Raw genomic sequence first — 12,405 nt, forward strand, 5'->3', positions numbered from 1 at the left:
TTTTGTGTTTGAAAGTCCTTAGAAACTTACTTTTGACAGTAGATTAGTATTAAATATTTCCTTTATCTATCCAGTTGTTTGTAATTTCAGGTGAGATTTCTCACATTCTGTGAGGAAAAAACTGTAGCATTTGATGTCTGAGATATACTGAGAAGCAAAATAATTAATGAGAGAAGCAAAATAGTAATTTGTAACTGGAAGAAAGTATGGCATCCAATAGAGTGTACTAGAATGCTGACTTTGTATCAGTTACATAATGTCAAACACCATGAAGTGTTCTTGACTGTACTATTTGATATTCAGATTTCAGACAATTGGCCTGGATACAGTCTGGATTTGTTCACTTATCCTCAGCACTACTATGGAGATCTGGAATATGTGCTCATACCTCATGGCATTATTGTTGACAGGTATGTGTAGTTTGAATGTCACTAAATAAATTGTTTGGTCAGTAGTATTATCCTTTTTTATGAAGGCTGTCATCCATATACAGTGTATGTATAATCTTTGTCCTAAAATATTAAAAGTTAAAAACTTGGCTATTCTTATTTAATAATTTAAATTAGTACATTTTTATCTGTGCTGGAGTTCATACACTTTTAACACACAAAGTGGTCTTTGGAGTTCTTGGAAATTTTGGCTCCAAACAATCTGAGGAATAATATAAAAAAATGAAAATTCATCAAAGAAATGTTTCTTAATGAGAGGATTTCCCCATTATTCTTAGACTTGATAAAAGATGATAAAAGACTATTTTATTAATCTTCAGTAAAGTAAGTGATCCTCATTCTTACAACACTAAAAGGAATTATATATTTCAGATCAAATGAGATGATCTCATATTTCTAGTATCTTCTATTTCTCAAATGAAAAGTATACTAATTATTGCTATATGAATTTACTAGAGCATTAAAAATACAAAGATGTGGAAATGAAGCAACAGCCGTTTCTCATACTTAGGATATTATCTTCAGTCTAGAGCTTATTATTCTCTGCTCCATGCACAGATTTCAGTAAAGTTCAATTGATGTATTTATGTAGAAGCAAATTGATTTCTGTATTACAGTTGGTAGACAAAGAAAAAAACAGCTAAACCTGAAAAGTGTAATAATGAAAGGCATGGGATAGATGATAGGATTATTTAATAAATTGTATCCTGTCAACAAGCCTACTCTTATTGAAACTACTAATCTAATTCAGAGAGCTATCAAAGAATTTTCCAGTGTGTTTACAGAGTATAATGCACTGAGCTGTTTTTCCTCAAAACATCAAATGACATTGTTGAATTTTCTGTGGATACTGCATTACATCTAGAAATGACCCAGTACCCTATTGTGGGTCTAGAAATGCTATCTTTAAGATTAATATTTATTATTTATATTTATTATTAAGATTAATTTTTTTTTTCTTGAAAACGTATGCAGCATTACCTGGCAGAAATGTGTCTTTTGTTTCCAGTCATCTGCCATATTGTGTTTGCAATGCAGAATTGTCAAAGGGAAGACAGGTTTGGTTGGGAACCCCACAACTGTGGGTTTTAATGGGGCATTTGCTCGATTATTTACCTATGTTTGACCTTGAACAAGTCACTGAAGCTCTTTGCACTTTTCATTTCTGCTGTATAAAACAGCGAGCTGTACAAAATAGTGATAATATAAGCTTTTGACTGATGCTCTATTTCTTTCTAGTATTTATGTATATTTTTATTAAAATTGTAGGGATAGCATCTTCCAAAGCCAATCAGCATGAAATATTTCAAATAATTCTTTTCCCTGTCTTTCACTGAATTTGTTGTTCTTGTGCAGTAACTAACATAACAAATTAGGGGTTTGTACAGGTATGTTTTATACTGGTAATTCCTGTGAGGTAAAATGGAAGGCTAGCTCACATTCTTTTCTCTCGAGTCTCTGACATATTTATGAGCCCAAAATATACTGAGATGTGTAGCTCCTGTTTGTATAGCTGGGGAATTTATGCATTTAAGGTTCACCAGATTCAAGTGCTTTGCATCATGCATCCATCACTCTGTATCTGCCTTCTGTGAGCTGGATCCAAACCCAGTCAAGCACTGGAATGGACTGTCTTGGAAGGTGGTAGAGTCACCATTCCTGGAGGTGTTCAAGAAATGACTGGACATGGCACTTACTGTTATGGTCTAGCTGACGTTGTGATGATCAATCAAAGGGTGGACGTGACGATCTTGAAAGTCTTTTCCAACCTAAATGACTGTGATTCTGTGAAGTCACGATACTTGAACAATGTCAGTCAAGCTTTATACTCACCATAGTGTTTGTTTGTAAAGCATACCATGAACTTAGAGCATCTGCATCTAATGTTACTTTATCCTTAATTTTTTTTTTTTGCCCAGGACAGAACGACTGGCCAAAGATATTATGCAAGACCTTGGAGACAATGATATTGTGGTTCTCTGTGTCCTCAAAGGTGGCTACAAGTTCTGTGCTGATCTTGTGGAGCACATTAAAAATCTTAGCAGAAATTCAGAAAGGTTCATCTCCATGAAAGTCGATTTTGTTAGACTGAAAAGTTACCACGTAAGTCAACAACTGATTTATGTAGATTCTGGTTGAATGTTGTAATAAATAGTTGACTTTTGCATATGAGATCTCCGCCTCCAATTATAAGAAAAACTATGTGAAAAATATTTCTGTTTGAAAAACCTGTGAAGTTTTCTCTAAAAACTCATATCCCTCATACTTTGTAGATAGTATGAATGAGGATATGAAGCATCCTTGAGCTCTATTGTTTTATTTAGTCTGTCTTTTACTTCTGGACAGAGAAGTATTCAAATTTCGTTCATGTAAAATGTCGACATCTTGTTTGTTATCAAAATCCTCAGCAGTTCTGTCAAGTTAATTTCATGCCACTGCATTTTCCACCCCCACATAGTTTGGCATAACTACAAGGTGGTAAATCTGTGTCTTCTTCTAAATGTTTAATACTAGGTAAATGAAATGCTTTCATCTTCACAGCATGCAGTTTACATAGCAGCAAAATATACCACCAGATGATGATAGTGTTCTACAAGAAAATGAAACAAGCCATTGAATCAAATCCAGTGTTGAAGTAGTCATCAAGACCTTCTGTTATCTTCAGAGGAAATTATGCAATAATAATTCACCTGTGTCAGTGGGGATATTGATAGTGAGATGACTAGCATTTTTTTAGAACCTCTAATTACGATTTCTTATTGTATAAGTTATAAATTTATATTCTACCTTGCAGTGCATGTTTCATAGTGAGGGAGCATTTCTGTAAGTTCATGTAGAAAGGTCTGAGGAAGTACACTAAATAAATGAAGTGATAAAATGGTGTCTTGCAGAAATGCAACTTGCTGTGTCCAGTAGTTCCCACAGTAACTCTACATCCTTTCCACAGTTTGTTGGCTGGCGTTTTCTTCTGACCCCAGTGACTATAAACTTTTCCTAACTTTCACAGATCCAGTCTGACTTTTTTTCATAGTGGAAAAAAAGTGAATGAGAACCTTTTGTAGCCATTTGGCTAGGATTTGGTCCTGGGACTTCTCTTTCAAGAATTAGTTAGTTCTATGAAGCATGTGTGAAATACTAATATTAGTTATTTTCTATATATTCAGCAGTATTACAGAAATAATTAATAAATTGTAATGTTTGTCTCACATAATGGCACATGGAAATTTTACTCACGTTTTTTTTGTGTAGTTACGATAGCACTTCAGTAACGCTGCTGAGCAAACAGTGGAATTACTTAAATTGGGTTTTATTTTGCATCTGGCATATAGGTAATGCATGTGCTTTTTCTATAGGGTTATCTTTTAGCCAGTATGAAGATATCCTGGTTCTAAAATTTCTTTCCTTGGGGTCAAATGTTATTAGCCATACTAACCCGTAATCAATGAGTGGCAGAAGATGTGTACTGCAAAAATGTGGAAATCTTCACATCTTTAGCTTAGGAAATAATGTAAAAGTAGGTTAAATCAAGCTGAAACAGTGCTAAGAATTTTATTATGGGAAGGTGCAATTACCAATACTAAGTCCTAGATGATCTTAGCATTTAGTGGCTATTCATCTTTTGGGTCCTAACCTCATGCTGTATCAGAAAGGTAGCACCTTCCCAAGAACTAGTGCCTGCATCTGTTTTTTTTTAAATATATTCTTTTTTCTTATATGTACTTTCAAGGAGGTGTCATGTATTTATAGGCTGAAGCTGTCCTTGATTTAGTGCTTGGATCAGGGCTTGATACCTGTCTGGTCTTCAGAAGCTGAATGACACTGCAGTAGAAATTTGAAATTACTTTAATATTGGTAGATGCAGTCCATGAGATATACATAAATATAATGCTGACTAAAGCACCAGTACCACTCCCTGCCATCCTTTGCATCTTAAGTTACTGTTGTGTCCTGTGCAATTGCAGGTTTTGGAGAATGTTCCTTTGTCAACACAGCTGGGCTCAGAACACTTGAGGAACTCGCTGTCCCTAGCTGGAGTTACTCTTTATCCCAGACTTATATGAAACTCCCAAATCTCCCATGTTAGTTTATTCTGTAATAGCATATCTTTCTCAGTGTTTTACACTTTAATCAGAGGCAATAATTACAGCTTTAGAGATAAGACTCTACTTAAAATCTTGGAGCATCACAAGTTCCACTCCTTTGCTTTCCTTTGTGTTTTCTGTTCCACTTTCTAGTAAGACTTATTACTGCTCTTGCTTTTTATCCCTTTGTCATTTTATAGACACTGTTCTTCTCGCATTATTTATCCTGCTTCCTTTTACTAACTGTTCTCTCTTTCTCTCCTGAAGGGAGTTCTGCTGCTCTCAATATGCTTACTTCAGACATGTCTCCCTTCCCCCCTCCAGCTGTTTAAATCCAGCAACTAATTTCAGCTCAAACTCATGGGATTTTTGTATTGTCTCATTCCAGCTTCAGTATTGAAAGGTTAGTTCATTTTTAGCGGTTGTAATTCAAAGTGGGATTTCTTGGTTCAATAGGATAGCAAAAATGGGCTGTAATTGTGACCCAGAATCAGATCTTGGCATCTGTGAAAGTACACCTTAATTACCAAGCATCAGTGGAAAATGTTGTACTTTGCTGGTTGGCATAGAGACATGATTACAGGAAAAGGAGATTGCAAATATGACCAGTTTTACATGGCTCTTTGTTTTTCAAAGCTGTCATAATATTACAGAATTTAGACTTTAGAATTTGACTTAATTAGTATGTTAGGATCTGCTTTCAGATTACGTAGCTGAAAGCTGGGCATGTATCTTCTTTTGTAAGATTTCTTCATGCAAATGAATTGATTAAAAAAAAAACCATAGTCCATTTAGATTCTCTGGATATTAATGAGATGAATGGCTGCTTGTACTTCCATAATCAGGATGGTTTTATCTGGTTTGCAAAATATTGTCATATGTGCCTGAACATTTTTACATTTTTGTGAGAAACTTTCCTGTATTTTACAAGGGGCAGATTAAAAGAAGGCACCAAGATGAGAGTTAGAAAATATGATTTCAGGAGTAAAAAGATAGGAAGCATCAGGTAGAGTTAAGGATAAGTCAGTAAGTAGATGGAGAGGAAAATCAAATGCATTTTCCGGATGGAAATCTGAACGAGAACAGCAGCTCCGAGTTTTAAGAGGCAGAGAAGAGAAAACATACACTTTTTTGAATGAACTCAAGAGTAGCAAGGCAAGAAGTATAGTGGGTAGAGCAAGAAGCCCTACAATAGTCCTCATGTGAAATATGATTATATAGAAAGGTACACACCAAGTTTTAGGGGAAAACACTGTATTCTAGAAACACTGACATGAGAACTGATAGAATCTAGCAGCTTTTTAGATATTAAGCTCTAAGATACTGGATTTTAATATAAGTCAGGGATGGTGGAATTGGCTGCAGAGATTTTTGAATTTAAAACTGGAGGAATAAAATTTACTCTATTTTTACCATACTGAATTTTTTTCCTGAGTGATTGTTCCTCCACAGGGAACGGGAGTTCTGAAGTTGAAAATGGGTGAGGGTTTCAGATTGAAAGGAGAATTCAAAAATATTTTCAGAAGCATGGTATGTTGAAGTCAAGGATGAAAATTAATGGTGGAAGAAGTTGAGTTGGGAAATGCCATCTAAGGAGAATGTGACCCTAGCAGGAGAGATGGTGGATCCAGAAATTCTGTAATAAGTTTGTGATACTGATAACTTTAGGAGATTAAAGAGCTAATTAGGGAGAATCCAGAGGGAAGTATAACAGAGAAATTAGGAAGATATTTTACTAGGGCGTTTTCAATTAAATGATAGGACTAGACAAGGATGAATGCTTGAGGATGAACCAAAAGAGAGAGTGAACAAAAAAATAGAAGGGTGTGGATGTCATAAAGAGAAGGGCTGAATAGGGTATGTTTTAGTAAAAAACATTCTATAAGAAGTGTAGCAGAAGAGTAGACTGTAAACAGCAATTAGACCTTCTCTTTGTTCAGTCTGGAAGAGACAATTTAGGACAAGCTGAAAAGGTAAAGGTTGAATTACAGCTTGAGACAGAAGAGGATGTTCTGGCTTAGCAAGTCTAATCCACTACTAAGAGATGCAACAATATCACCTAATCCTGTTCCATGGCTATGCCAAATGTGATCTTTAAGTCAACCTCAAGTTTTAAATGGAATTGAAAAAATTAAGAAGTAGAGTAAGTATGCAGACTTTCTTGAGAAGTTCCCAGCAACCTCTAAATAGAAGAGAAGGTAAATGCATGTGAATTAAGACTTCTTTCGTGGATAGGTGGTGGAAGCTAAAAAGAGGAGGAATCATGATAAGAGTCGTTGTTGAAACTGGTGGTGGGGACTGACAGAAGAGAGGAGGAACACCACACACTTTTATTAGGCAGACCAGTGTGCTTTCTGCATGCATTGCTACCTGTTCTTGTGAAATGTTTCGTATTCCCATATAGTTATCCATAGATATTTATCTAATTCTCCTAATTACTATATTTTATAAAATAGGTATGATAGTAAAGCTCACATCTTGGGGAAGGGCAAGTGAATCTTGGTGGCATAACCTTTTTTCACTGAAAACCATGGAGAGGTAAACTAGGAATGAGATTGTTATTTTTCCTTAAGTCTTTTGTGATTTCTTTGGTTATATATGTGGGCTAAAGTGGCAGAAGTCCAGCCGTCTCTGTTATTTTGAAATTACATTGTTATAACAAACTCTGTTATTTTGAATAACTTTGGGACCCTACCTGGAGTACTGCATCCAGCTCTGGAGTCCTCTGTATTTCAAAGACATGGATCTGTTGGAGGGAGTCTGGAGGAGGGCTACAAAGATGATCACAGGTTTGGAGCACCTCTCCTAGGAAGACAGGCTGATTCAGTTGGGGTTGTTCAGCCTGGAGAAGAGAAGGCTTTGGGGACACCTTAGAGGAGGTGGCCAGTACCTCAAAGGGGCCTACAAGAAAGGTGGAGGGATATTTACAAGGCTGTGGAATGATAGGACAAGGGAAAATGCCTTTAAATTGACAGAGGATACGTTTAGACTAGATATAAAGGGAGATTTTTTTTATGATGAAGCTGGTGAGGCACTGGAACAGCTTGCCCAAAGATGTGTTTGATGCTCCAAATATGAATGAACTTGCAGAGGATTATGTGGATTTGGTCAATTCATGTAATTCTTTAAAATGAGTACATTATTTATGGTTTCCAGAACATAACAAATAAAAAAAATGTAAAAATGTGACTGCTGAATTGTAATCCATGCACAATGACTGCATTGAATTCTGTTCACAAACAAATCCATTGATATGATCTGTTTCCTCTTCAGCCTCCAGTTGTTTGAAACATATTTACAACTGTTGGTTATTAGTCTTGGCATAAACAGGACTATTAGTGCTGCAAGAATCTGAAAACAAGCAACAAAACTATCATTGTTTAGTAGAAATCTGAATGTTTTTGCTATATGAAGCCACCTCAGTAAATAGTTTTGCTAAATCTCTCTACTGCAGGGGCAAGGAAACAGAGGGATTTTATAATGAGTAAGTTGAAAGCTTGGTAAATGTAGTAAAACAATTTGTTTTTCTGCCATGCAGGTTTCCTTCTCATGCACCAAATGAGTGTACTTAATTCCTAAAAGACTCAACAGCATGAAGCATCAGACTATAATCAGAGTGGTATAAAATTTACAGTCCTGCTTTTCATAATAACCTATTATTCAGTATAATTTTATTGTATGTAACTTGACTTTTAAAGATCACTATGAACTTTGCATTTAAAAATATGTTGAAATCATGACCCTGAAAAAGCAAGTAACCTCAAAATGGTTGTATTAATTTAACAACACAGAAGAAAAAACTGTCTTGCTTGCATTTAGTGATTCAAGTCTATACCCAGACTCTACACCACTGTTACGATGATTGTTTATCTCCATTGCTGTGTCACAGAGGAAAACACAACTTGTGATCTCCTGAGGAAAATGTACATCCTGAGATGAAAGAGAATTCACATTAGTTTTTGTACTAACAGGTTTTCTCTTGGGCAGATTGTGAGATCCCTTTATTTTGCTTCATGTACACAGTTAAGCTGATGACTGCATCATCTTCTTGATGCTGAGTAGCCATGGAAGAATTACAAACTGGAGCCTACCTGATAGAATGAATTCCTGTCAAATTTAAAGCAAAGTTCTACCATAATTTCAGAGGACTGAACTCCAAATTATCTGTGAATTATACATTTGACATGCAAATAAATAACTTCAGTGTAGGTTTAATCTGAAAATTAGTAATTTGTGGTTTATTTAATTTGGAGAGAGGTTGTGTGTGTACTAGACATTCAAAAACTAAAATATAGTCAACTTTTTTCAGATATATGTCTTGCAGTCAGTACTGTAGACAGTGAACAACTTTACAGAGAATTTTGCAGCATTTTTAGCATAGTTTTAGATGCTAATGGGAAGCAGAAACATAACATAATTTAGTCCATAGAAGCTACCAGTGTCAGGGATCTAGACCTTAAAGTTGTTGCTGTTCTGAGAAATATGTTCTGTTGATTGTAGATGATGCTACCAGAGAGATGTCATATGGGCAAGTTAATGATGAGAGATTTGGGAAATCTCCTCCTAGAATTGCCAAAGGGATTTTATCTCTGTGCACTTTCCATATCTATGAATGGACAAAATGGCATTTACATCTCAAAGTAGTAGGATCTTTTTGAGTGAAAGTTCCATAAGATGCTAAAACAAGTGAGTAAAAGGTCTTTTACACCTCCAAGCCAAAGACACTCTCAAATCTTAAGCAGGCATTGATGCTCTGTCTGTTATCTCTTATGCTTCAGGTATTCTCTGAAACTTAGTAAGACTTGAGATGGTTAAGAAGGTGATGAACAGTGGAAACAGATCATATTTTTTGTGAATTGAATGTTTGGAGATGCTACAATTCACAGTTCTCCAAATTGTGTCCAAATGTTCCTTTTTCAAGTGTTAAGACTTCTTTAAAAATAGAATATTTTTCAAAAAAAACCAAAAAACCACATCAACATGCAGCAGTGTCTTACTGCAAACTGTCAGCCTTAGAGACACTCACACTTTTCAGAGAAATAGCCGAAAATGTTAGTAGTGGAAGTCATCCCCAAAGCTTGCAGCTAGCTGATGAACCTTTAAAAGAAATTCACAAAAATGTAAAGAGAAGAATGGCAGTCTCTTTGGTTAAATTGTGGGTGGTGTTACAAGAGTAGCAGCACAATTCAGGCACTTTGAGAGTAAACTCTCCTGCCAGATTAATCTGTACATCAGGTACAGACAGCTAGTGATTTGGTGTGAAAACTCAGACACTGGAGGTGGGTCTCTTTTCTGATTGCATCTGCACTGGCTGGAACAGTGACCGTCTGGAGTTCATTCTTGAGGGACTGCAGTGCCCTCCAGGCAGTCACATGGGCCAGCTCAGCTGCTTCTGAGCACTTCCTGTTTCAGCCCAGATGATACCATTTATGAGAGACTTTCTGTTTGGACCGCTTGAGCTTGCTGGATTAATTTTTAGTGACCCAGATGCACACATGCATCTCAGTAACCCCTGCCAGAGGGAGACTTAACAAGCAGCTGGGGACAGCTTGTGGGCAGTAACTTCTTTAGTCAGCACAGTTCTTGCTGGAAAAAGGAGTCTGCCCATAGTCAAGGGATCCTTACTACCATGTGTGCAAGCCTCAGACTCACCTTCTGCTTTACCTGAGAGATGCTCCTCAAAGGTATCAGAAGTGTGGATATTTCAACCCTAGTTACTTTCATGAACCAGCCTAGTTTTCACAGTATTCTAAGATAAACTGAAGAAGGTCATACTATGTGGAATAAAACATGAACTTAAAAGTCAGATTCTTGAAACTTCTTAGGTCTGGAGGCAGATGGTCTCCTTTCACCTGCATGGCATCTACAGCTTCCATTTAATGTGATGGTAGAGTTGTGAGATATGAGAGCTTTAATTAATTTCTTGCTCAAAGAAAGTGTTATATTTAAAATAAAACATAGAGTATTTTGCTGTTGGACACTGCTCAGGGGCTTGGGATGCTACTTCTAATGTAAGTAGGTGTTGATTTGTGGGCATAGTTCAGGAAAGGTCATAATAAGTCTATCATACAGTCAGTTTATCAAGTTTATCTCTAATGTAAAACTTACTCATAGAGGATGATCTTTGTAACTGTATGCATCAGATAACACACCTACGCATCACTTGAATATGTTAGCACCATCTGAATTCTTAGTGATTTTTTTAAAGTATGAGTAAGTGTTTCAGTGACTCACATATGAAAGATTTGGGGGAACCAAACAGTCGAGGGAGAACTGAGTAGGAAGCGGCCTGATTGCCATGGGGACAGAACCAGAGCAGACGTGGTGGTGAAGGCAGAGTGATACTGAGCTGTCCTACAGCTTTTCAGAAATGTCGAAGTATTGTTTTAAAGCATTTATGGGGCATACTAAAGCAAGTAGCTACATGCTTGTTCAACATACGTCTAATTTTTATCATTTCCAGCTTAGGTATTATCTTCCTTCATACTGATATATGATTTTTGGCTATGGAATTATTTTTTTTAAATGAAAAAAAATTAGTTTTCGTATACTGTGGGTTGGTACTGTGTTATTCTGGATTTCAGATCTAATGTAAACTCCACAGAGGTATTTTCTAATATTTTTTGAGAAATTTGTTTCCCCCAGGATCATGTTTTTCTTACAAGCTGTAATGTTTTCTTTTGAAAAACATCTCCTAATTTGAAATAAATGTCTTGGATTACAGTATATTACATAGGGTACAGCTGCTATGTATAAATAGTTTTTGATCTGAAGTTCCTTTTTCTTAAGGTTTTTTAATATGGGGTTTTTTTGTGAGCTTAAATCTTTGGTATTTTTAAGCAATCCAGGTTCGTGGAACATCTTAACATTTAAGACTGTAGATATTGTTAAATTGGTCACTTTTAGAACAGATTCAAAGCATCAAGGGATTTTATTAGAAGTGTCCAACTGTTCATGTTTTCAAAGAATCAGATTGCCCTGGATACAATATTTGTTGTAAAGCAGTGGTTTCTTATAAAGCCTAAAACATTGAAGTTTAGTTTTAGTAAAATGTTTCATATTCTGCCAAAAAAGACACTAATCTACTACTAAGTTATGGCATTTGCAGCAATACTATACGTCATCCTGCTTCACAGATTTTACAGTGACAGGGAGATAGTATCTTACATGTAAGAAAGGTCCAGAACTAAATGGTTGTAAATCCTGTTGTAAAAAATAAGATCTGATGAGTTTGAAAGTACTCTGCATTTTCCATTTTTATGCACTGGAAAAATATCGCATTATTTGGATGCTAGCAGTGCCATTTAATATGTGAGTTTTTCATATTAAGATCTGAAATGGGGCAAAATTAATTAAAAGAAGCCAGAGGGTTCTAATTTTTCTCAAGGAATTTGATGACTCCCTTTTACTGGCATCTTAAATGCTGTTTCTTAAAACAGATCATAACATGTGTAGTGCTTATGGAGTGTCACACCCCAGCAGGGCTGTAAGACATAAACCAAAAGGGTTACTCTAAAGGAATACGGCTATAACAGGAACTCCTCTGTAATTGCAGTGCTGATCTGTGTGACAGATACAAAGTTCTTTTCCCTCCTCATTTGAAAGACAGAAGTTTAACAGAAGTTAAAATATTTAAATAGAGACACTATAGAACAACCTTGCAAGAAAATTCACAAAGAATATGTGTGCTGTTAAAAGTTTCCAAGTTGTCATTAGCCAAGGGACTAAACACAGCGGTATGGGAGAGAGTGCTACTGAGTTGTGAGAGTCAACGATACACTAAGCTCAGGATTGCTGGAAGGGACTAAGCTTTTGAGGTTTTTATCAGACTCATCTTCTGTGAATTTGCTTACACCTATTTATCTGTTTTCTCA

At 36.0% G+C, this 12,405-nt stretch overlaps 1 protein-coding gene across 2 annotated transcripts in view; it reads left to right on the plus strand.

The window, feature by feature from the left end:
* Window positions 1-12,405, plus strand: part of PRTFDC1 (phosphoribosyl transferase domain containing 1) — a 46,138-nt gene that overhangs the window by 3,350 nt on the left and 30,383 nt on the right. For both annotated transcript variants that reach the window (XM_032101038.1, XM_032101030.1), the window contains exons 2-3: window positions 304-410; window positions 2,369-2,552. In XM_032101038.1, coding sequence (XP_031956929.1) covers window positions 304-410; window positions 2,369-2,552 — 291 coding nt within the window. The remainder of the gene's footprint in view (window positions 1-303; window positions 411-2,368; window positions 2,553-12,405) is intronic.

The sequence above is a fragment of the Corvus moneduloides genome, chromosome 1 (genome assembly GCF_009650955.1).
Source record: "Corvus moneduloides isolate bCorMon1 chromosome 1, bCorMon1.pri, whole genome shotgun sequence".
NCBI lineage: Eukaryota > Metazoa > Chordata > Aves > Passeriformes > Corvidae > Corvus > Corvus moneduloides.